Source organism: Natator depressus, chromosome 3 (genome assembly GCF_965152275.1).
Source record: "Natator depressus isolate rNatDep1 chromosome 3, rNatDep2.hap1, whole genome shotgun sequence".
Taxonomy (NCBI): domain Eukaryota; kingdom Metazoa; phylum Chordata; order Testudines; family Cheloniidae; genus Natator; species Natator depressus.
The window spans coordinates 14,414,903-14,441,410 of NC_134236.1; the positions used below are offsets into that span (position 1 = coordinate 14,414,903).

General features: G+C 44.6%; 1 protein-coding gene across 1 annotated transcript in view; it reads left to right on the forward strand.

Moving 5' to 3' along the window:
* PKHD1 (PKHD1 ciliary IPT domain containing fibrocystin/polyductin) overlaps positions 1–26,179 on the forward strand; it is a 369,527-nt gene extending 343,348 nt beyond the window's left edge. The window contains exons 63-66 of the mRNA XM_074947443.1: positions 3,336–3,443; positions 7,072–7,230; positions 8,611–8,754; positions 18,833–26,179. Coding sequence (XP_074803544.1) covers positions 3,336–3,443; positions 7,072–7,230; positions 8,611–8,754; positions 18,833–19,182 — 761 coding nt within the window. The 3' untranslated portion in view covers positions 19,183–26,179. The remainder of the gene's footprint in view (positions 1–3,335; positions 3,444–7,071; positions 7,231–8,610; positions 8,755–18,832) is intronic.
* Positions 26,180–26,508: the final 329 nt, after the last annotated feature.

Here is a 26,508-nt window from a genome sequence, read left to right on the forward strand (position 1 = left end):
GCGCATTGAGCCTGCTTCATCTGACAGCAGTCAAACTGCCTCATGTAAAGTAGTTTAGCTCCAAATTAGCTTGCTTCTGCGTTAAATACCAGCTTGCCTGAGAGATCTTTGTGAAGACTCCTATATATATATATAAAATAATCTGAGATTTGAAGCATATGTGCCCGAAAGCTGAGATAGTCTGTGTTGAGAAGTACAGTACAGTACTCAAGGCTTCATCGTAGACTCAGAATAACAATTGTAAAACATTAGAATGCAGCTGAAAGGATCCTCTATAAAACTGGTGTTACAGTGAGCTAAATGGTAGAGTCAAAAACACTATAGGTAGTCAAGGCAGATAGTGTGGTCATGAGGGCCGTATAAATACCTAGATAAATAGAACGGACACTGGCAATGAGGGAAATCCATACTGCTAGGTTAAGGTCCAGATTCTTATTGAAATCATTGGGACTATTCACTGACTAAGTTACTAATTATTAGCATTTATATTACAGTGTCAGCTAGAGTCCTCAGCTGAGATCTGGGTTCCATTGTGCTAAGTCAGGGATCGGCAACCTTTGGCACGTGGCCCATCAGGGAAATCCGCTGGCGGGCCAGGACGGTTTGTTTACCTGCAGCGTCCGCAGGTTCGGCCAATCGCAGCTCCCACTGGCCATGGTTCACCATTCCAGGCCAATGGGGGCTGCGGGAAGCGGCGGCCAGCACATCCCTCGGCCCGCGCCTCTTCCCACGGCCTCCATTGGCCTGGAATGGCAAACCACGGCCATTGGGATCTGCAATCGGCCAAACCTGCAGACGCTGCAGGTAAACAAACTGTCCTGGCCCGCCAGCGGATTTTCCTGATGGGCCGTGTGCCAAAGTTGCCGATCCTGGTGCTAGGTGCTGCATATACACAGATGACGAGACAGTTCTTTCTGCAGAAAGCCGGCAATCTAAGTGAACAGGACAGACAGTGGGTAGCAGGGGAAACAGCCACTGAGAGGGGAAGTGACTTGTCCGAGATTGCTAGGCAGCAGTCGCTGGGCTGCCATGGAGTTGCCCAGCACTCCCACTGCTGTTCATTTTCTCTTTCCACACCCAACATTCTGCAGCTTCCCTGGGCTGGATCGGACCCTCATTGTTCCACAACCCTTGCCAAGTTTATCTTCTGACCAGTGATTGTACCATTTCAATAATCTCTTTGCTGCTGGGCATTGGCTTCTCAAAGAAGTCCTAAGTGAGGTGGGCAGCGCTGGTACTGGGTTTTGCCTGCATTATGTACCTGAAATGCTTAAGGCTGAGACCCCTGATACTTGACAAGTGTACATTACTAGAATTAGGATTCTTACTAGCTGAAGCCCAGACTATGAATCCCTTGTTCATACTGAATAGTACTTTGTACCATGAATAGTTCCATTGAAATCCGCTGGGCTACTTGTGTTGTGAAGTATGAATGACTAAGTAGGAGAAAGGATATCCTAATCTGGCCCATAATTTAAAACCTTCCTGCATCCCTTTAACAGTACTGTCAATTTGTGGTGTGCATGAACTTTCCTGTTGAAGATGAGTCCAAGAGATGGTTGTAAAGATCTGTCCCCATCCCCAGAGTAATAAAATTACCAGAAGTGAACAAACAAGGCACCTTCACCTGGTATATTGTGTTGTCTTATGGTTATACAAAGTTATCACAGCTATAATGCACTTGTTTCATAAAGAAAGTACTTATGGCATATAGGCTTTCAGCAAGTAAGGGAGTTTTTATTTGTGATCTCTGGTTTGAGTCCAGCATCCTAAGGACGTTCTGATTTCTAACCCTCAGCTGAATCAATATTTAGAAAGTTTGTCAAACTTTGAGAACTTTGCCACTTTCATTCCATGAGCCTGCATGAAGCTCAAGACTTGACCAGCATTCCACAAAGCCCAAGATTTGGCTGGTACTCAAAGGCTCAGAAAATAAAATGAAGATACCCTTGATACTGCAACAGGCTATCTTTTAAATGACCCCGCTGAGATAGAAATCATAGTGAATGCAAATTTGGGTGTAAAACCTTACTGGGTCAGAATGGACACCCATATTGCATAGGTATAAATAACAACACAAGGTGGAAGGCCTCAGGAGAATCAAGGTTTAGTCTTAAATCATTTCACAGCGATTTTTTGTCTTACAAGTTTCTACCTGAGACAGATCCACTTGTTTGTTTGATCATATGACAACCATCCCATTGAAACTTCATGGCCTGAGTCATTCCAAGGCTTCTGAAAGGAAGGCAGCACTTGGAATAATCAAAAGCCACGGCCATCTGATGACTGTTTAATAGCCTGTGTGCAAGGGGCTCTCTTCCATGCTACACTAGTTATGCACAATTAGTTTTCTGGCCAAAATGTACTGCAGAAAATGGAAGAAATGTTCTGCCCCAGTGGTTGTTGCAGTTGTCTGGCTGTAATGAATTAGCTTACGTGGTTGTTTTTTGCACATCAGAAATCCCCTCCTTAACTCAAAGTTGTATACCACTCACTTACCCCGCAGGTAGGGCAAAACAGACCTATAGAGCTTCCTCATATGTCAGGTACAGCTGAGAGGCTGAAGCAGGAAAGGGGTTAAAACAATAAACTGCTGCTGCTTCTTGGAGGCTGTCTCTTTGGCTTGGATAACAATCAACATCCCACTAAAAATCCCCTAAGAGCTCCAGTGCCTGTGGCATCATTCTTCTCAGATTCAGATATGTTAACACTAGAGCTGGATCAAACCAAATCATTGCATACACGCAGCCCCCAGTTCTGGGAAAATGAGGTTCTGGATCTGTCTAAGGTACTTACCTGTCCCCCACTACCGTAGTACTTCACTGTCTTCAGTGGATTTATTCTTACACCATTCTTGCAAAGTAGGGCAGTGCTGTTGTCCCCATTTTATAGATGGGGAATTAAGTGACTTTTCCAAGGTCACACAGGAAATCTGTAGTAATGCAGGACATTGAATTCAGGTCTTCCTGGCCCCAGCCTAACACCTTAATCAATAGCCCATACTTCCTGTCTCCCTGAAATGGAGCTTCATAGGTAGGCCCTATCTATAGCGAGCTAAGCCATAACCCTAGACCTGGTCTGCTCTGAACTCTGGGGCAGGTCGGACCTGGTTCTGAATTTTACAATGTGCGTCTCTTACTTGTGTCAGAGATCATGATGCCACCCCCTCAGCTAGTGTATATTGGGGTAGCGCTCTTAAAGTTGTAGAAACTGTGCAGATTTGCAAAAGTTGAAGATCTGGCCTGTAGAGTTTTCTTTGCAACCTAGGAGCTTGCTTTTGGTGATGTTCAGCAGAAGGTTGTTAACTCCCAGTGTCCTTGTGTATTGCTGTTCAGGGCACACCAGAGTAGAGGTTCGAGATGGACGGGCTAGCTTTACGAACCTGGCAATCTCCAATTCAGGCTCCAACTGGTACCTCATTTTCACTGTTATTTCACCTCCAGGTAAGGACCATTATATATCTCCACATTGTTCTTGCTTTACCTTAGTCACGGAAAAGTCTTTAAAAGCATACCAGAGGCAACACAGAAAGGAATGAGATCGATGTGTATGCATATCTCAAAGCACTGGTTTCACCCCCCAATGTACTGGAACACAACAGTCAGGGAGCGAGACTGGCAGTCAAAGGCCTGATTCAGGCTTAGGCCCTACAAGTCTGGGCCTAGGACCCCACAATCTGGAGTCATGTGATTATATCAGAATCTGAGCCTTTTTTTTTTTTTAAAGTAAGTCTCTTGTCATGATGGTTGTGAAGAGAAGCTTGGAAACCTGACTTGAGTGAAGCCAACACAGTGTTGTCGGTCTGAGATTGCAGAGAGCCTGAAACAAGAGCTCTGAACTGCCCCATCCCTCTCGGTGCAGTGTTAACTCCAAGACCCACTCTTCTGCAGGGCAGGGGGCTTGCCAACACCATCTAGCAGAGGACTCAGTGCTCGTGGCAGGAAGAGGAGAGTGCAGATGGCCCCGTCCGCCCACTGAAGCAGTTGCACCCTGGTTGGTCCTGAGGGAAGAGTTTCTGCTCAGAGGGTCTCAGGCCACGGTGTAGAGGCAGAACCATGGGGAGCCCATGTGATGGTGTGGCCAGGACCTTGGATTGCCTTAATCCAGCTCTATGGCAGCCTGGAATATTTCACTGAAATGTTAAGAAATCACAAATTAGTGTCTACATATCTCAGGTGTGTAATGGCCCCAGGTTTAGAAAGACTAAATTGTGGTGCATAAAATACTCACCTATGTCCCCTTAAACTGTGAGCATTTGTGCTCTGCTATGGGGTACATTCCTGCAAGTTCCTGAGGACCCTCAGCTCCCACTGCCTGCACTCCCACTGGCATCAGGAGGAACTCAGCTCCCAACAGGCTCTGGACCATAAACTGGAAGTGTGATATGTTGCAAATTCACTGCAAAAGCTACTGCAGTGAAGTTAGAAGATCTTCCCGCTGAATGAAGGTCAAACCTGGATCCCTTTTGTTACACTTTTAGCTAATAAGGACTGTGCTGAGAGATCTTTTCAGACATAGCATGAAAAGCTGTTTCATTTTGCATGATCTTTGACTAATTTAAATCAGAATACTGTACATTTTTAACATGCATCATAAAAAATACACTCTGAGTAACATAGATAATTCTGCGTTTTAAATCTCCTTCAGCATTCTCAAGTGGGAACCCTGTTGGAGAGGGTACTGCATGCTGGACATTTATAGCATATGCTTTCTTGGCATCTATGATAAACTAACAAAAAACAAAATTTCCCAGGCACTTGGGATCAAATTCTGTCATTAGTTTTGCATGCGCAGCCTGCCGTAATTGTTCATGCCCCTGTGACCTCCCTTTTGGATTCCTAGATGGGGCGATCCTTGAAGATGCTGCTGGTGCTGAATGTGGAGGCCCCAGCTGAATAGTGGCATTGGTTGGAGAGAGCAGATTATTTCCACGGGCAAGTATGTCTGCACTGCAGTCAGAGGTGCGATCGCGGCACAGGCTAACATACATGCATTAGCTTTAATCTAACTAGCAGAGCTAAAATACCAGTGAAGGTGTAGTCGTATGGCTTCAGTGCAGGCTGGCAATGCAAGTATATCCCCAGATGCTTGTACAGCCCATGCTGAAGCCTGCCCCACTGTGTCTTCACTGTTACTTTTAGCCATGCTAACTAGATTAAAGCTAGCATGAGTATGCCAGCCACTGCAGTCACCTCTGTGATTGCTGAGCAGACATACCCAGTGTTGCATAGGCTTGCTGTTTGCTTCTGGGTATCATTCCCTGTAGTGATATGGGTCTATATGAGCTTGATCCAACTCCCTTTTAAGTCCATGAGAATCTTACTGTTGACTTCAATAGGAGTTGGATCCAGCCCTTAAATTCTGGTTTCATTTGAGTCCTAGATGTCTATACTTCAATCATCCATGGCTGGCCCCTGCCCGATGATTCAGGCTCATGGGGCTGAGGCTAACGGGCTGTTTAATTCTGATGTAGACATTCAGGCTCAGGCTGCAGCCCAAGCTCTGGGATCCTCCCACTTTGCAGCGGCCTAGACCCTGGGCCGAATAGCTACATCGCAATTAAGCAGCCCCTTAGCCTCAGCCCTGTGAGCCTGAGTCAGCTGGTATGGACCAGCCATGAGTTTTTAATTGTAGTGTAGATGTACCTTGAGAAACCTTGATCCGCTGTTGCTAAAAGTCCCTGTGTGTAAACGTCTGTAGGCCACTTCTGGTCAGTTGCAATTTGCTTGCCACATTGTTCTGATGGAGCCTGAGTTTGTTTAAAGGGACAAGGGCAAGTTGAAATCTAGTCAAGTTCAAATAAAAGTAGTTTCAGGTACTACACCTGCCTTCATGTCCCCACTTGCCAATGTTTGTGTGTGTGTGTGTTTTAAATAAATCAGCAAATAAGCCTCTTAGACATTTGTATTGAAAATACAACTCAGACAAGTACATTAAATAAACCTCCATTAAAGTCAATAGAGTTGCAGATTTGGGATTGATGACAAAATCAGGTTATAACAGGGGTTTGTTTGTTGGCCCAGGTGATCTGGCTAAATTTCAGCCAAGAGATTGCATTCTGCCCACCCAGTTTTGCTTGTGTAGTTTCAACTGGATAAAAAACAGGAGTTCTTGTGGTACCTAAGAGACTAACAAATTTATTGGAGCATGAGCTTTCGTGGGCTACAGCCCACTTCATCGGATGCATAGAATGGAACATATAGCAAGAAGATAGATAGATAGATAGATGTACAGAGAACATGAAAAGGTGGAGTAAGAGGCTAATTAGTTAAGATGACCTATGATCAGCAGGAGAAAAAAACTTTCGTAGTGATAATCAAGATGGCCCACTTAGACAGTTGACAAGAAGGTGTGAGGATACTTAACATGGGGAAATAGATTCAATATGTGTAATAAAATACACTGGATAAAGTGATCTTCACATTCTGTTTTATATTATTGTGCTGCGTCATTGTACACTCCAAAGGAATGCTGCATTTAAGTGGTGGGTGAAGTGGTTCCTAATCAGCTTATAGAATGATCTGGTATCTTTGAACAAAGGGTGTTACATACATTGTGTACAAAATGTGACAGTTAATAGTTGCACTAGTAATAGTAATGATAGTCCTACTGCTTGTTTATAACGTTTTAATCAACACTGTGAAGAAGATTGACAGCTCTTTAGGCCCAGTCCAGCAGAGCACGTGCTCAACTTTAAGAATGTGAATAGTTCTGTTGAAGACATTCTCAAAGTGCCTTTTGCTGGATCATGGCTTTAAGTCTGATATCCGAGAACAATTTCAAATTTCCGATGATCGGCACTCCGTCAGCTGGGCGGGAACCGATAGCAATAGTTCATGCCTTTCGTCTAGCAGCTTTGTCAGTTCAAGAAAGGTTTGGTTACATGTTCTGTTTGGGCCTGTTACAGGGCCTGTGGAAGTCAATGGAAAAACTCCCATTGACTTCATTGGGCTGTGATTTAGGCCCTTTCATGAATGTATTTTCAGACATCAGTTCCTGTGTTAGTGGCCATAACCAGGTGTTCTGGCTATAAAACACGTGTTGTAATAATCTGACATTTTCCTCTCTCAGGTGCTGACTTCACTGTCGAGTCCCAGCCATTTACCATCTTCCCTATCCCCATGGGAGAGAAATCCATCACGGTCCTTGCTGCTGTGTTGGGCTCAGTGGCTTCGGTGCTAGTTCTGGGTCTTCTTTTATTCTGCTGGTCCAAGAAAAGCCAAAGTAGCAGTAAGTGGGAATCCCCAGGAGAGCTCTCCATCTGCAGAGTCTCTTCCATTTCACTGGTGTCTAAAGAGTAACCCTTAAAGAGTTCCGTAACAATGGTAAGGCAGGCTGGGCTGGTATTATTGACATTGTTCATATCTCTTGTACACATTGGGCCTGACTCAATGGAACTCAGCTGACTCCAGCAGAAATCGTGGTCTCATTGTGCTAGGCACTGTGCATACACATAATAAGACACCTAGTCCTTGCCCCAAAGAGTTGACAATCACTGACAAAGGAAGCATTATTATCCCTACTCTCCAGATGGGCAGCTGAGGCACACAGAGAGTAATAGCCAGGTTTTCAACGGTGCCAAAATTGTCAACACTGTTTTCAGGGGGAACTGCTGAGCACTTTGGAAAGTCGTATTTCCAAGATGTCATGCAGGGAGCATAGCCAGGAATTGAACGCAGGTCTCCTGAATCTTAGTCCAGTGCCTTAAGCACAGGACATCCAAGCAGAGCACTCCACAGCTTAATTGCATGTTGCAGCTTTCTTTTTATCCAAACTGGAGAATTTTAAAAATCAGATCAGGCCATATTCTCCTCTCCCTTGTACTGGTGCAATAGTACTGAAGTCAGTGGGAGCTCAGCACCTTTGAAATTCCAGGCCACTTACCTAGGTGTCTAAATCAGGATTTAGAAACCTAATTTTAGGCTCCTATTTTTTTTAATCTTGGCCCCTGTATTTCCCTGTATTTATAATAGGAAATAATGCGGCAACTCACTGTGGTGTGGCAAATATAAAGGCCCAGGTTGTAACATAAGGATGCTTTCTACCTTGTGGCCCTAAAACTGGCATAGCTTCAGGAGGAGTGCCCCAGAGCAGAAATATCCTCGGGTGGAGAGTTGCCAGTGTAAGAGGAATGGCTGGAGAGAAACAGAGCATGGCCAGGACTTTTCTGAATGCCAGCAGTCCCCAGATGCTGTCATAGTCAGATGGCGTAATTTAGAGCAGCCTTCAAAGTGTGCTAACCTATGCTGGGGAACTACTCCAGTATGCAAATAGCTCAGGAATGGGGAAGCACAAAAATGGTTGAATGCCTCACTCCTGAGTTGCACTGTGTAGTAGCCTTGGCCGTGACCAGCCTGAGTTTCTAATGATGCCCAGTGTATACTGTGAGGATCTGAAGACAGAGTTTTGCTGAAGTGAAGAAATGTGATCCCTAGAGGTAAAATGCAATGAAGTGTAATCATAAAATAAGCCTCCCCCTTTTGGGCAGAGAGAACGCACACAAGATTAGATGCCAATTCACCAGCAATAGATTGTTTCTTAAAGTAAAACTATATCTGGCTCTGAGCCATGGATGGACTGAGAATAATGTGACTGTTTATTTCAATACAGAAACAAAGATTGAACAGGCTAAGGTACCACAAGCAAAGAGCAATATGAAATCCTCCCAGATCCCGCCACAGCAGCGTTCAATTCGTGCCGATCTGCACCGTGCCCGGGAAGAGAACAAAAGAGACATTGCTGGGATGGAAGGAGGTGAGCCTGCAGAATGAGAATGACTCACATTTCTAAAGCCCCTTTCAACCAAAAAGATCTTCACGCACCTTACAAGCTATGAGCTTGTGTAGACTGAAGTTGTAATTTTGCCAGTTAAGGATCTGGCCTAGATAGATAGATGAATCACTTGCACCATTAATAGAGCTGATTACTACAAATGAATTCTCTCTCTGAACTGAAAAATGTACAGGAGAGTAAATGTGTGATTCAATTTTTAAATGTCTATAGAATTTATGAATTGAGCGGTGTCAGGATTTCACCCAATGTCAGTTTTTGCCACTGATTTCAATGAAGCCAAGATGTTTGTTTTTTTTTAAATCCTCAGTTTCCAAGCTTCTCTTCCAAAATTGAAGAGAAAACATTGCTTAAATATGGTTATAGTCAGAAAAAAGGCCATGTTAAAATGCTTTATTTGCTCAAACAGTGTGTTGCATGTGTTTTCAGATCATATCTGTTTATGTTATTGGCAAAACTGACATGTGAGTGACAGAATCAGCCTATATTGGCAACAGATAGTCCTGATGGGCACCGTGTTCCAGAAAATCAATTGCAAGGGGTCACTTTTGAAGTGAGACTCTTGGCAAAATGGTAACTGTAACAATGACATTGTGGGGTTCCTTCTATCTTGATATTTTGATGACTCCCATCACCATTGTAAGTTTAGTCCCTCTCAAATAATCCAGACCAAATCTGTTCCATTTACAAGTCAAAAATAAACCTGCCTGAAAAAGGTCAGCCTGGATCTGAATATCAGTATTATTTATTCTCTCTTTAGCACTGTCAATGTGCTCAGCACTTACAAGTTATAAACATTGTGACAATCCCTGCCCCAAAAAGATTACAATCCCAGTTCCCTTTGAGGGATGGTGCTTAGGCTACACCCCTCTGCTCAGCATTTTCTATTAGTTGGTTTAGATGGCTCCCCACTCAGTACGCTGGCTTCTGTGAATCCCGCTCTCAGATGTGTATCTCTCCCCACGCATTGTGTAGGGAGCTTGGGCCCCTAAACCGGGGTTCTGAATGCCACTCGGTAGCAAGGTGCCTAAAACTTAAGTGCTGCAGTGCTGAGCCATTGCAGGGCCTAAGTGTCTTTTGTGAATCTAGCCCTTAAGTTCCTAAATCTCATTAAAATCACTAAAATGGGACTTGGGCTCCTAAGTGCCTACAGGTACCTCTACACTTCCGGCTGGAAATATAATTCCCTGATCGAGGATACATAACTGCATGAGCTCTGATCAACCTCGCGTGCTAAAAACAGAAGTGTAGCTGCAGCCATGCAAGCAGTGGGAGGGGCTAGCAGTGGGAGTACGTGCCTAGCACCTCGGATGGGTATATATTCGGGGTGGCTGGTCCTTCCCGCTGCTCGAGCCACCGCCGCTGCAGTCTGTTTTTACAATACTAGTTTGATCAGAGCTAGAGTGAGTACGTCTCTGTGCTGGGAATTACATCCCCAGATGAAGTGTGGACATGCCCGAAATTGCTTTTGAATCTGGGATGTAGGCTTCTAAGTCACAAGGGTGTTTTTAACAGATTTACCAATAGCTGGATGTTGGAGATTACTGACTGATGCTACTGCTGATCGGCTAGGAATTGTGCACACAGCTAGTTTATGGGTCCAGGATAAGGGCAGGGCAAAAAAATTTTTACCAAAACTTTTTTGGGGTGAAAAATGAAGATTCAGTGACACTGACATGTTTCACAAATATGTGTTGGTTTCACCAAATTGTTTGTTTAGAAAACAAAAACAACGTATGCAACCTTCAACATTTGATTTCAACGTTGACAAAACGTTTTGAGTTTTTAAAATATTTCCTTTACTTTTATTTTTTTTTAATTCAAAAACATTTTGAAATGGTCAAAATCAAAATGAAAGATTTTGTTTGAGCCAAAACAAAAATTTTTCTCAGCTTTTCAATTTGCTGATTTTTTTTAAAATTTATTTTCAGCCTGACCCAAAACAGATTTTTGTGACCTTTTTTCAACATTGCCAGTGAGCTAAAAATATCAGTAATTTGCCCAGCCATAGCCGTGATTTCACCCTTTGTCATTTAGACTGGGACAGGGACTGCTATTTACTGTATGAATTCTCTCTCTGAACTGAAAATTTACAGGAGAGTAAATGTGTGGTTCAACTTTTAAGTGTCTATAGAATTTATGGGTGAAATCTTGACCCCATTCAATTCAGTGTCCGTTTTGCCAATGTCAGTTTCGCACAAGCGGGCCCCAGCCTGTTTCAGGCTTCTGGATGCTACTGCAACATAAGTGATTAGAAATAATAGAACATATGCATAGCTAGTATACACTAATCATAAAGCACTCTAGGAACTTTCAGGATGAAAGCCATTGTTACCAAGGTAAGTTAATTTGGGGATGATTACTCTAATATGCATTTTGCATACTTCTGAGTGAGTCAGGGCACATTTAAGCTGTCCACGCCAGACCCGTTCACTGCTGTCGCTTTTCTGTAGGCCTTTTCACAGTTGAATGTTTTGACCAGCTATATAAAACCACAAGTCAAAAAGCAGTCCCATTCCCTTGTTTTTCCTTGTTTTGCTCCTCTAGCATTTTTGTGGGGTGGGGTAATCTTTTCTCATAATGATTTACTGATCAAACACAACTCCCTCTGAGGTCACAGCCAAAGCAGAGACATTTAGGGCCGTGCAGCTGGCACCGGGCTCCACCAAACAGCAGAAAGTATTGGCTTCCACCTTTACAAACTTGGATGGGCTCCTCCAGCTGTCGCCTGCTAAGAGCAAAGATCGGAGTCCATTTCTCAGCCCATCCTGGAACCCTGAGTGAACCACACATGTATTCGGTCACTGGCATTTTTTCCACCTCCTCCCCTAAATTTTGTGGATTGCATAAGAGGCTAGTTTGAGTTTCGTCTTCATATTTTAATTAGCGTCCATCACAAAAGCAGAACAGAGGGAGAGAGAGAGGAAATGCTGCAGTTTATATGTTTTGATATTTGCCATACTTCTCCAAAATACAGCATTCATCTGTGTGCCTTAGGATACATATAAATTCATTTTTTATCTAATTTGTCTGAGATCTAAGCTTCCTGTGGAGGTCTGAGATCAAAGGATCTGATTCCGTCTGATGTCGGCTCTGACACATAATGTGTGCTGACTTAGTTCTGTCTATAAACTCGCAGTGGGAGGCTGCCATATTCCCTTGGCCCCTTTACATAGTGAACTTTCATTTCAGCTGGGGAGGCTGACAGATACAGTGTTGACTGGAGCCATCGTGTAAATAATTCATGGAGAGATTTTTGTCAGAAAAAGGAAATCCAGCCACTTACCGTCTTTTAGGAATTGTTGCAAGACAAAGAGATTCCCTGATATTTTCAAACCTAAACAAGGATAACGATATCTTATGCGAATTTAATGTGTGTGACTTGAAATGCCTAATGTTTGATTTCCCCTTATTTAAAATAATGTTGGTTTTGGAGCGAGAGACAATCAAAGCTACAGTCATTTTTGTTTAGTTTCTGCCTTACGTTTTTTTCCCTGTGAAAAAATCCCATATTTCTAATCCAATGAGATTTTTGGGATCTTTATTATTATTTCTGTGATAATGAATGTTAGGGGGCTTATTCCTTCACCCACTTACTTCCCTGGTCCTTCTCGCATGAACAGAGAGCAACAATATCCGAACTCCAAAGGTGCAAACAATTCAATGTTTATTGGGGTGAACTTCCAGCAAGCATGATTCCAGTTTGCTTCCTTAGTGTCCCCCCTCCCAGCTCTGACACTACAGAGCCTTACCTGTGGCCCTGTTCCCATTCCTGCCCTTAGCTAAACATGATTCCAATTTCCCCACCCCCATTCCCTGTTCCCATTTCACACACACACACACACACACACACACACTTGTTAGTCTCTAAGGTGCCACAAGTACTCCTTTGCTTTTTGCGAATACAGACTAACACGGCTGCTATCTGAAAATTCCTGATTGACTGCAGACTATATAGTAAAACGTGAGTTCTGCTTAGCTATACCTTAACCAATCATTTTACTGAAATTTAACTAACCAATCCTAACATATTGTAACATGATTATTTAACCAATTATATCCCACCACCTTAATTAGTTTACACCCAGCAAAATTAATTATACAGCAGACAGAAACAATCACAGAACCAGACAGAGATTATACAGACGAACAATAGGGAAATGGGGACTACAGTGATAGAATAACAAAGAAATGAGGATTTCACATCCCAGCTATTGATAAGTGCGTTCTTGCCAGACAGGATGCTATCAAACTAAGTTTCCTTTTACATCTTCTAGGCACTTCCCTTTCTCTGGAAGCATAGGCATTATCAGGACAGGATTGTATTCCTAACAGCCCAATAGCACCTTCTTTCAATGTGACTAGTTTGCAATGTGAGGATGTGACCAGTCGCTTCCCAGCTTATGGCTGCCTCTGCTGCTTAGCCAAAGGCCTTAGCCTAAGCACAGGGCCTCAGACTGTCATAGTAAGAGAAGGACCTTACACCAGCAGACAGTGATTTTGATTCTTTTTATACCTCTATAACTAGCTAAGTGATAAGAATACACCTAAATTCTTAGAGTATAGGCCTTTACAGACAGGCCTGAATATCTATATCCTAACAATGAATACAACTCAAGATTACAAGATCTTATGGGTAGAGACCATCTCTTTGTTATATATTTGTACAGGGCCCAACACAATGGTACTGGGGCCTTACGCAGTGCAACAATAGTGATGATGATGGTGTGTATACCAATAGATTCTAGGCCAAAGGGGACCAGTAGATCATCTGGTCTGACCTCCTGTATAACACAGGCCGTTAAATTTCACCCTTACCCCTGTATTGTGCCCAATAACTTGTGTTTGACCAAAGCACAATTTCCTGACCTGAAGACATCAAGAGATGCAGAATCGTCACTTCCCTTCTCTCACTGCTAAAATATTATGCCTTATTTCTAATTTAAATGTGTCTTGCTTCAGCTTCCAGCCAGTTTCTCTTTATTTACCTTTCTCTGCTAGATTGAAGAGCCCTTTAGTGCCCAATATTTCTCCCCATGAAGTTACCTATGAACTGTAATCAAAGTCACCTCTCAGTCTTCTTTTTGAGAAGTTAAACAGACTGAGTTCTTTTAAGTCTCTCACTGGAAGGCATTTCTCCAGCCCTTGAATCATTTTTATGGTTCTTTTCTGCACCCACTCCAATTTCTCAACATGTTTTTTTAAGTTGCGCACAAGAGCGGCATGCATTATTCCACTATCCAATTCAGCAATGCCAAATAGAGCAGTAAAATCATCTCCCTGCTCCTATTCACTACTCCGCTGTTTATACATCCAAGGATTTCATTAGCCACTTTGCAACACCATTGCACTGGAAACTAGGTCCACTATGATCCCTAAATCCTTTTTAGAATCACTTTTTCCAAGGATGCACTCCTCTGGCCTAAGTATGGCCTGCATTCCTTGTTCCTAGATGTGTAACTTTCCATTGGGCTGTATTAAAAGAAAATGCATTGTCTGAATGATTCCCCCTTGCAGGCAATTCAGCTTGCTCTGTGTGACTGCCCTATCCTTGTGATTATGTACGACTCCACCAAACTTTGTGTCACCCACAAATTTTATCAGCACTGATTTTAAATTTATTCCCATTTATTGATGAAAGTGTTGGACAGTGTTGGGGTTCGTACCAATCCCTGCAGAACCCTCTAGAAACACCCCATTTGATGGCAATTCCCTGTTGGTAACTATATTTGGAGATCTGTCAATTCACCAGTTCTTAATCAATTTATCATGTGCTTTAGTGATAGGGTATAATGGTCATTTTTTAATCAGAATGTCATGCGGTACTAAATCTTACAAAAAAATGTAAGTCCTATTCCATCTACGCAATTACCTTTATGAACTAAACTTGTAATCCCCTCAAAAAATGAGATCAGGTTTGCTTGACAAGACCTGTTTGCCATAAAAGAGATAAGGACATCGCCAGTCTGAAAAGAACTTGATATAAATCAAATACAGCATAAGGACTTAACTATATGAAGAGAACATGCACCAGTGTCACCACTATATCACTAAGGACCCCTAATGTTTTCTCTCTGTACCAGGTCTTACACTTCTCTATTTATGTACTTCTATGGCTTCCTTCATTGTAACTAGATTTCATCCTCACTAGAGCCCTGGGAGATAGGGAAGCACCAGTGTCCCCATCTTCCCGACAGAGAGCGGAGACACAGGGCAGATTAAGTGACTTGCCCAAGGTCACACAGAAGGTCTATGGCAGAGCCAGAACTAGACTGCCTAAGGCCCTGACCAATGCCCTCTATACTATTGTGGCTTAATTCGCTTTGTGTCAGCGTCGCACATCTTCATTTGGTGTCTGTGCCAGGGGAACTTCACCAATGCCGTTATAACCGAGCACGTTTTCCTAACATGGATGGGGCCTACACCCGAGGGGGCACTAAATGCACGTGCTGTAGGCTGGTTGTTTTGCTAAGGATATATCATGCTGGTTAAAGTGCATCAGAGTCCGACCTGTATATTGCAGGCCACTACATTTCACCCGGATGCCCCTATATGGGGAGCCCAACGACTTCAGTTAGAAAAAGCGTTTCAGTCCTCAGGAACCTAAACCCTTGTGTGCCACAGGCCTAAGCCCAGGAGAGCCCAAGGCTCCACCAAGCCCGACGCCCATGCGCTGGCAGGGTGGGATATGCCCAGATGATCCCAGCGGACAATCCTTGCCTCATGCTACAGAGGAAGGCAAAAGAGTCCCCAGGGTCCCTGCCAGGTAACTGTGGATAGTGGGGAGGGGCACTATTGAAAGGTTGTGTGGGGACACGTGACCGCCCCATGTGTTGCCTCTGCCTCCGCCCCCTGAAACTGGATCGGTAGGTAGACAACATACACCAGCAATTACCTCCTCCTCCTGGTCTTTGTCTTGTGACTGGCCAGCCCCTTCAGAGCTCGCAGCCCCCCCTCCCCCCCTGCCTGAACTATCCCCAATCGATTTAGCAAGGGTTCAAAACAAGACCAACAAAAGGGGCAACCCAGTTGGGATGCACCGTCCCCCATTCGCCGCCAGGGTGGGTGGCACCTGGGTGGGATGGTGCTTGGGACTGGATCATCTCAGTTAACAAGAGGCTGGAGAATGATCAGTCATTTTTTCTTGGACCCTATGTTATGACACCCTAAATTGCATTCTTCCTTACAGGCATATTGGCGGCTGCTGCTGTTTCAGTGCACCCCTACCACCACCCCTTTCCCACTCTCCCCCTTTCCCCACAGCCTTCTTCCCTCACTCACCCCCAGGACTCTCAGGCTGGATGGGGATCCACCAGAGCTACCTGGCGCTGAGCACCCCATTGCAGCTCACCTTCCCAGTCTTGAAGATGTCCCCTTGACTCACCTCCGCGAGCAGTCTACAAAGCAGACAGTGGGAAGTGCTGGGACTCCAGCAGCAGGGAAAGAGAAGCAGCCCGGTGTAGCCCGGAGGGATGGGGGTTAGGAGCTCAGCCCACAGCCAGCCGCCCTGCTGCTTCCTTTTTCCCCATGCCACATGGACACAAAGGGAGTACCACCACCCAGGGGAGGCACTGCCTCCTTACTGCTGGGCTTCCTGGCAAGAGGCATACTGAGAAATCTGGGGGGCACGTGACCCCCCCCACATGCATCACCGCTGGTCCCTGACAATCTAACCTGAGGGAAAATTCCTTCCCAACCCCAAATCAAGCAACCATTTAGACCTTGAGCACATGTTCAAGACCCACCAGCCAGGCATCTAAGGCGACGTTCTGTACCGCCTCAGAGCATTGGCCCACCTTGCTTGGTGTCCCATCTCCAGCTGTGGCCAGTCTCTGATGCTTCAGAGGAAGGCTAACTCCCCTTCCCCTTCTGAATACATCTGGCAACTGTGCAGCAGGGTTAAAAGTCCTTCCTGACCCTTGCAGGTTCCTGGTTGGCATCCTGAAACATGAGAGTCGATTGCAATCACTGTGTTAATGCTGTGCTGCAAAGGTTATAAGCATGCTGAAAGCAATGCAACAGGATATGACAGGTTTCGGAGTAGCAGCCGTGTTCGTCTGTATTCACAAAAAGAACAGGAGGACTTGTGGCACCTTAGAGACTAACCAATTTATTTGAGCATGAGCTTTCGTGAGCTACAGCTCACTTCATCGGATGCATTCACCTAGAAGCTCCAACAAAGATAGGGACCTCATTGTGCTAGGCACTGTATAAACATATAGAGAAGGGCAGTCCCTGTCCCATGCACGTTGCAACCTCAATAAACCAAAGGGGAGAGGGGAGCCAGATGCACAGGGAGGGGAGCCAGATGCACAGTCAGATGAAGTGATTTGCCCAAGGCCACACAAATGAGTTGCCCGTGGTCAGGGGCAGAGCTTGGACTAGAAACAGCTTCTTCTAACTCCTAGCCCAGTGCCCTTTCCCTAGCCCTACTGGCTCACCTCGTGGCATCAGGATCACGTTTTCTCAGTTTACAAAATAAAACAATGATTTTTCTTCCTGCCAGCCCTGCAAACGCAGGGTCCACTCTTACAGCACCTACTCCAGCAAAGTTGCTATTGACTTCAGCAGGAGCTTTACTGGAGGAAGGACTGCAAGACTCTGCCTGTCACCTGGGATGTGAAAAGCATGCTGGGCTCTTCCTGCGTCTTCCATCATCACCAGTTACAAAGACTCTGCAGATGGAGTTTGCTGCCAGTGGTACATTAGGTGGGATTGAATCCGTAGCCGTGCTAGCTCGGCAGTGTTAAGGAAAGTGGTGGCATGGCTTTATCAGTAAAATAAGCAGATGTCACCTGGGGCAGGTGAAATGAGACTAGGGACTGGTCTATTCTAACGCTGTAAATCGATCTAAGTTACACTAGCTCAGTTATGTACGTTACGAAACTGAAGTCGAGGTAACTTAGCTTGACTTACGGCGGTGTCTACACCACGCTATGTCGACGGGAGACGCTCTTCCGTTGACATAGCTTCCGCCTCTCAGGGAGGTGGAGTACGGACGATGACGGGAGAGCGCTCTCCCATTGATTTAGCGTGTCTTCACCAGACCCGCTAAATCAACACCGCTGCATCGATCACAACAGTGCCGATTTAGCGGGTCGTGTAGACATGGCCTAGATCTGCATCAGAAGCATATACCTGGATTGTTTGTTTATTTATTTTGCAAAGATTTTAGCAACTGTATAAAGTACTCAAAATAAGAGTAAGAAGCAGCCTGCCTGCATGCACCCCAATGCAGAATTGGAGCTTTAGAAGACAATGTCAGCTCAAAAGTCATATGTTGTCACAAAACCAGTTGCTTTACCTCTGTGCCTGATAATGCTTCAGGTTATTAAGAATGCTTACTTTTTGCATTTTCCGCTTTGGATAATAAAAATCAATGATACCCGGTTTCACATTTGTGTTTTCAGTCAACATTACTTTTGTTTTTCAATCATTTTCTTTTTCATGTCCCCCGTGCTGCTTTGTCTGAGTTCCAAACACTGCAGGGGGAAAAGGGTCATGCTTTATAGTAAACTTCCATTTAGAAATGGCGCACAAAGGGTTAATACATTATTAATAGCTGCATGCTAAAGACATGAATACTATGTGTTACGGGTGGTCATAAGCAACCTATTAGCCTGTTGAACTCCATACCAATCTTTATCCCACATATTGAAACATCTGTTAATCAATGATTAACCTTTTATAATCTATCTGTGAATGGCACCTTCATATAAAATGTGAGGAAAACTGTTGTCATATGAATAATTTTGTGTTAAGTGTGGAGATATTTAATTGCTGGTATGTTTTATATCAATATATTTTTACAACTTGCTTATAAGGGGTTAATAGATGACTAATAGATATGCAATATATCTTTAAAAATTGTTATAGAGTCTACTAATTAAAGTGCAATTTCTCCTTTAACAGTCGTTTTCCAGTGACCACCACACTTCAGTTAGCAAAAGGCTCTAGAATGGGGCAGAGACATAAACAGGAAGGGAAGAAAAAGACAGGGACCTACTGGTAAGGTAAAGAGTAAAGGGATTTTCTCTTTCAGATATAGAAGCAAATGGAGTACCAGGAAACACAACGAGACAGATAAAGGAGTTGCACCAACAGACAGTTAAAGCCAGGTCAATGCAGAAGATAAGTCCTGTTGAACATAAAAGGACGAGTAGAAAGAACTTATCCGTGGCTAGGAAACATGACAGCAGCCATCCATTACATGGAAGAACAGCTCTGTGGGGTTCTCTGGAACTTCAGCAGCGTGGTCCCAAGGAGTTCTGTGACTGGAAGGATACCCATCAGCAGCAGTTTGCTTGCACCCACGGAAAAGAGATGGGAGGAGTGGAGCCTGTTCCCCAGAATGTGAACAGAGAGAGGCAGGAGACGGCTGTGGGATCTTGAGGAGATGTGTAAGGGAAAGGATGAGCTGTGGTACCATCAACATGAAACATTTTCTGGGAGGAAATCCAATGGAACATGGGAACCTGAGACTCTTCTTCTACTGGTGTGGTCAGAAAAAGCATATTAGCACTGGACACTTGCAAACATTTTAGGATAGTTTACAGTGAAGACATGTTCTTAGTGGTTAAAGCAATAAATCTGATCTGTCTATCGTTTGTTTTCCCGCTCTCCTTAGTCCCTGATTTTGCAAAGTACTTAAATCCATCCCTAGTCAGAAAAGTAGGTGCATATGTACCACTTCATTATGGCTTAAGCATATGCCTAAGTACTTTCCTGAATAGAGATGGATCTAAGCAATTGCTTAAAACTCAGAAGGTGCTCTGCTGAATTAGGTCCTTACCCTATGACCCCTTCAGGTCAGCAGCCTTCCCTTCCTGAATGTTTGGAAATGCCTAGCACATCGTGACCATTGCCATTATTGTTAATAATAATAATAATGAACTGGGAGGCTGGTCTGATTCATAGATTCTAAGCCTAGAAGGTACCATTGTGATCATCTAGTCTGACCTCCTTTATAACACAGGTCATAGGACTTCCATGAAATAAGTTCCTTTTTGAAGTAGAGTATATCTTTTAGAAAAAAACATCTTGATTTAAAAGTTGCCAGTGATGAAAAATCTACCACATTTCTTGATACGTTGTTCCAATGATTAATACGCTCACTGTTAAAAAAAATTACGCCTTTTTTCCCATCTGGACTTGTCTCACTTCAACTTCCAGCCATTGGATCTTTGTTATACTTTTGTCTTATAGATTAAATAGCCTATTATCAAATATTAGTTCCCCATGTTGACACTTACAGACTGTGTTCAAGTCACCCCTTAACCTTCTCTTTGTTAAATAGATTGAGCTCCTTGAATCTATCATGATACGGCAGGTTTTCCAATCCTTTCATCATTCTCATGGCTCTTCTCAGACCCCTCTTCTGGTTTCTCCTCCTGAGTGACTCTCTACAATGGGTCACTGGAGTTCTCTGTCCCTCTCTTTACTGAGCTGTAAAATGGGGAGTGTTAATACTTGCCTCCCTCAAAAGAGGGTGGGGAGACTTTATTATGGCACCACAGGATCCTTGGGTGAAGGGTGCTCTGCAAGCACAAGATGTTATTTCCATTCATCTATAGAACAGGTCCAGCATGTGCTTGTGTCATGGTTGCCATTTGGGCCAACACCAGGGATTAAAGTGGGGACCTCTAGAACTGAAAACACAAGAGTCTCCAGCTTATGCTAAAGAGCCAGCTTCAGGGATGCTGACCAGTAGGCAGAGGCAGCTCATCCCAAGCATCTGAGATTCACAGCAGTTCAAATTCCAGACAAGGCCCAAGTTATGTGACCGCAGCCATTTTGCCTGGCACAGTAGGGATTGAATCATGATGAAAGCATCAGTGTGTAGAGCTCTTTCTCAAGAGTGAGGTTTTGGATCAGTCTGCTGCTCTGTGGACTGGGCGCAGAAGGTTACTCAGAGCACGCAGTGGCCAGTGAGTTACACTTTCCCACATCAGCCCTTCTACTCTGCCTCTGTCCTGCTCCACAGGGACCCTCTCTGGTAGTGAGAGAATGATTCATTCACCATGTCCCCTCAGTCAGCGGCTTGTCCGCTAAGACTAAATGCCAGCTGCCTGCCAGCACATTTCATATAGCCTATTGAAAAGCCATCAGAGGGTAACAACCTTCAGTACTGTCACTGCCAGTCTCAGCTGGATTCAAACCCGATCACCTTAGCCATGAAAGAATTCTGTCATTGTGCACATAGACCCCATTCTACCATGGCCACTAAGGGGTTAACAGGAAGGCTAGCTACATCTCCTCAGCATTGGCTAACTGCTGGTCCAGGAACAGCTGGGGGATCTGAAGGCTGCAGAGGAGAGGAGGGAGGGACCATTCAGAGGAGATGCCTTCAGCACCAGACAGCTGGACTTCCAGGCATGGAGAATCAGAGAATGTGAGTCTGGAACAGGTCTACAGGAGAGGAAAGGTAGGAAGCAGTAAGGGATTGTGAGGAACTGTCCCAGCTGCTTAATGCAGGTTCCCTGGGCTGGATCACAGAAGAGTGCGTGGGCCTGGGTTCCTCTATCCTCTCCTGCAAAGGAGATAGTAAAACCCCTAAGACTAAGGGGATCAGGACTGTTAGAGGGCTTTCCCTCCACCCTCCCACTTCCCTGGTTCTTGTCATGCCGACAGCAAGCAGCAAAAGACCAGAAGGCCGAAGCACAGGCAATGCAATGTTTATTGGGGTTAATTTCCAGCAAGCATGATTCCAATTTTCCCACCCACTTCCTGTTTGACCCCAGTTTATAGCGTAATAGTCTCAGCTATACCTTAACCAATCATTTTTCTGAAATCTTATCTAGCCAATCCTAACATATTGTAACATAATTCTCTAACCAATTATATCCCACTACCTAATTAACCTAGCAAAATTAATTATACAGCAGACAGAAGCAATTAGAGAACCAGACAGATTAACAATAGAAAAGTGGGGGCCATAAAGGTAAAACAATACAGAAATGAGGGTTTCACAACCACAACCATTGATAAGTGATTTCTTGCCAGACAGATTTCTTGCTATTAAACTAAGTTTTCTTTAACCATTTTCTTTATCTGGTGGTGATGGGCGCTATCAGAACAGGATCGTCTTCCTAGCAGCCCAATAGCACCTTATTTCAGTATGACTAGTTTGGAATGTCGCTTCCCAGCTTATGGCTGCCCCTGCTGCTTAGCCAAAGGCCTTAGCCTAAGAACAGGGCCTCAGATTATCCTAGAGAGAAGGCCCAGACAGAGGCGGACTTGTGATTTTAATTCTTTGTTTTATACCTCTATAACTAACTAAGTGAAAAAAATACACCGAAGTTCTTGAATTATAGGCCTTTACAGGCAGGCCTGAATATCTGTATTCTAACAAAGACACCGCAGAGGCTTGGGATTCTCAACCCTTTGCTAGGGTCATTGGACTCCTGGTCTATCAGAGGCTATTGGCCTGGAAGGGGAGAAACTATAAGTGACCTGTCGGCGGGAGTTAGAAGAAGAAGCCGCTCGGAACATGACCAAGCAACTGTTGGTGGACTGTGTGTGGGGGGGGGAAGAAACTGAGGCAGAGATGCTGTTACACCTTTAACATCCATGAGAGGGTGCTGGCTAGCAGAGATCTCACTAGATGGATCCCCAATGCGCGGCCATGCACACCCTCACATTGTATTATTTTCACTAGGTGAGACTAGAAGAGGCTTAAGAGTGCCCAGGTTGCTACTGGACTTTGATGGTCACTAGCCATAAAGGAAATAGAGCGAATGGAAGCAACTGAGCTAGAAGCAGGTGCTAACTCTGCCCAGGGTCAGTCCAGGTCATCTAGGATTCTAGAGCTGGCCCCTATTTTTACAGAAAGGCCCACACGTGGTCCTGGCCCCTCCTGTATGTCTCCTCTGAAAGAAGACCTTTACCAAAGCACCATGGCCTCCTTATGATCATGTTGGGGCGCTGGTTCAGGATTGGGTCAGAGAACAGTCAGTCACATGTAGACTCACCAACACTCACTCCTGCACCACCCCAGGTTCATAGTTTCATCAGGACAGATTCTCAGCTGGTGTAAATCAAGGTAGCTCCCAGGCATCCCAGCTTTACAAGGGAAGAACTGAGAGATTAATAGATGTATCCAAAGTCACACAGGAAGTCTGTGGCAGAGCTTGGAAATGAACCCAAATATCTTGAGTCTTAGCCCAGGGCCTTACTTCGAGGAGGAAGGATGGTCCAATGGTTCAAGTACTAGTCTGGGTTGTGGGAGATCCAGATGGAATTCCTGCTCTGCCCCAGACTTCCTGTGCGTAATCTTGCGCAAGTCACATAGTTTCTCTGTGCCTCAGTTCCTCAGCTGTAAAACAGGTATAATAGCCCTGCCCTGCCTCCATGGGAGTATTGTGAGGATACATTTATTACAATCTGAGTCACTTAGATACTATGGTGATGGGGGCTATACAAGTACTTAGCATAGATGGATAAGATCATGCTTCCTCTCATTGACTCACAATCTGTGGTATCTGCATTTATGATATGCCCTTATGTTATCTTAGCACTGTGCACATAAATAAAAGTACCACTGAATTCTGTGCAAACAGATCCACTTTCTGTGCTTGCCTTTTGCCCCATTAATTTTTGGTGTGAGTGAGTGTACGGGGGGAAATGCAGGGAAAAAGGAGAGACCCATGAGGAGCATCAATGGAGAAGGGAGGTGGGAAGGAAGAGGTTCCACCGAAGGGAATGCTGAAAGAATGGTGAACGAAGGAGAAAGAGAACCAGAAAAGGACAAAGTCACAGCAGCCAAAAGAAAAAGGAGTCTCAAGAAAAGCACCCGCCATGGTGTCAAAGGCATCATGGAAAATGAGAATAGAGGGAGAACCTTAGACTTGGAAGGAAGAGGAAACATCATTAGAGACTTCTGGGAGGGCAGTCTTGGTGGAATGGAGAGGACAGATGCCAGATTGGAGCAGATGCAGGAGTGAGTCGGAGGAGGCAAGACCAAAGCACTGAGGAGAAACCAGCCCACTCATGAAGCCTGGGAAGGAGGAAGATGTGGGCAGAGGAAGAGAGAAGCGGGGAAGAGTTAAGTTTTCCGTTGAGTAGGAAAACAAAAGCCAGCCTGACCAGAGGAGAGAGCTGGGAGGTGATTGGGTTGCCCAAGTTGAGGTGTTGGGTCTGGAGGGGAAGGGTCAAGTTGATGGAAGATTCTGAAGTGAGGCTCAAGTAGCTCAAGTACAGGGAATTCCATTATCAGAGCCAAAGGCCTTCTCTATACTAGGACTTTCCCTCTCTTGCAGCCCTCGTGTAGACAAAGTGCCAGCAAGGTTTTAGGCTCTTTTGGAAATTTAAGCTTAGGAGAGCTAGACACCCCCTGCCATTGAATTCTAACGGGAGTTGGGCAGTTAGCTCCTTTGACAATCCCAGCCTTAAGCACCACAGCCTGCTCTGAGCAAGGTTGGAAGACATGGGCTAAAATCCTGGCCCCACTGAAGTCAATAGCAAAATGTCCACGGGCTTCAGTGGGGCCAGGATTCCACCCATGGAGAATAAAAATGCCAGCAGCTACCTGGAGTCCTGTGCCCACTAGCACTTGAACGCTGACACTGTTGCAACCGATAAGGTAGCTGAACTGGTGTGTTACTTTAGCCCCAAATGCCTGGCCAGTGAGAAGCCCTAGATGCTGCCGTGAGCAAGTTTTCTTACGTGGCAGTGGGTTTTCCCTTCTCCCCTGACTTCTGAGGCGGAGAGGGAGCCGTGTTCCAGACAAATTAGCCTACGGCTTTGGGCCAGAGTTGATGAGACTTCACCAAGATACAGGCACAGACACGTGGAGAGAGGGGGGAAAAAAGAGAGCCTGTGAAAAATTAAAATGACAAGGCTGGTTAGGGAGTGGAGATAACTGGGGATGTAGTGAAATTAATTGCAGTCTGGGTTGAAAGAATCATGTTCCTAAAACAAAATTTCAACTCCCCCTTCTCCCAACAGCATCAGTGAGATTATAAACCCTTTCATTGCCCTTTTTTGTTACAAATAAAACTATTTGTTATGATTATTTGTTATTTCCACAGTGCTAGGGGTATGCATGGTATTTTACAGGCAAATCAGAGACAGGCTTGTAGTCAAAGACCCTGATCCTGCAAAGATTCATTGTGGGTAGTTCCATTAGGTGTAAAATGAAGCACACACCTAAATCCTCACTGGATTGGGTCTTAAATGAGAAGTAACACTTCTGGTACGTCTACACTGCAAGTGAAGGCGTGACTGTAGCATGGGTTGGCATGCCCATGTGAGCTTTAATCTAGCTAGAGTGGGTAGCCATAGCAGCGTAGACATGGCAGTACAGGCTAGCAACCAGAGTACGTACCCAGGCTTCCTGATGGTTTTGGACTCCGGCATGGGTTAGCCACCGAAGGTCAAGCCCTCAGGAGAAGCTGGGTATGTACTCTGGTTGCTAGTCCGTGTTGCCATGTCTGCTATTGTTACCTGAACTAGTTAGGTTTAAAGCAAGCTACCACAAGTATACCTCCCCGAGCTACAATCACACTTTCACAGGCAGGGGAGAGGTACCCGTCAGGTGGAACGACGGATATTCAGTGCCAGTGTAAACCTAGTCCCAAATCAAAACAAAAAGGCTGAACAGTTTTGGGAAATGAAATGTTTCTGGTTTTTATTTTGTGGTTTGTTATTCCCCCCTCCTCCTTTTTTCATCTTGCCACTGGGGGGGTGGGGGAAGAGAGAAGAGGGAGAAAAAGGAGCAAAAAAACAATGAATGAGGGGAAAAAACAGAAATGGAAAAATGTTTGTTTTCTGTTTTGAAAACTGAAACATTTTTGGGGTGGGGGCAATTTTTTAGTCAAAATAATCCAATTGTTTTCAAAGCAATCTGAATTTCCCGCCAACACTTTCCTTTTCAAACCCAGAGCGTTGCTTGCTGAAGGAAGTAGTGAAAGAAACCAGCTGCCCCCTGGTAGTGGAAGTTTTCTCGGGCACCTCTCCTTCGTCCAGGCTGCCGGCAGAGAGAAGGGCTGGCTTTCGGAAGGACCAAGTCCTCACAATTCCAGCTGAAGTCAATGTGTTGTCAGCGCTTCAGAAAATCATGCCCAGTCCCGAACAGTGTTCATATTAGTGATGCACCCATCCAAGCAAATTACTACCTATTACTGGAATTGCTTGTCCAGTACTGCATCTTATTCTGTGATAAATTTCACCATTCATTAGGGCTCTGATCCACAAAACCATTTAAGCACGTACTTAACTTTAAGCATATGAATGATTACATGCCAGCTTTGAAGCACATGCTGAAATGCTTGGAAGGACTGGGGCCTGGGTTATCTGATTCATTTCCCAGTAGGTCATTTTGTCCATCCCCGTGACTGGATTGTGTGTGATTGGATGAATGTGCTTTTCCTACCATGCACTTTGTCAATTTCAGACTACAGTGAAGATGACACATATATACAATATACAATACAAATTATACTAACCACCACCCCCAACTCTTGCTCCCCCTCCCACTACTGTCTTTTCATGCCTAGGTGCTGACAAAAGTTATTTGTCGTATTTCCTCCTCTTGGTGACTGACAGGAGACTGGTGTCAAGTGAGAAAATGAAATGTAAATTTTATTAAACACTCCTCTCATCTCTTTGTATCAATCCAGATTCCAGCCTAACATAGCAAATCAAATCCTGTCTTTGCCAGGCCTGAGGGCAAATGTAGAATAATTTCTCCTTAATACTATGGCCTCCTAGTAAAATATT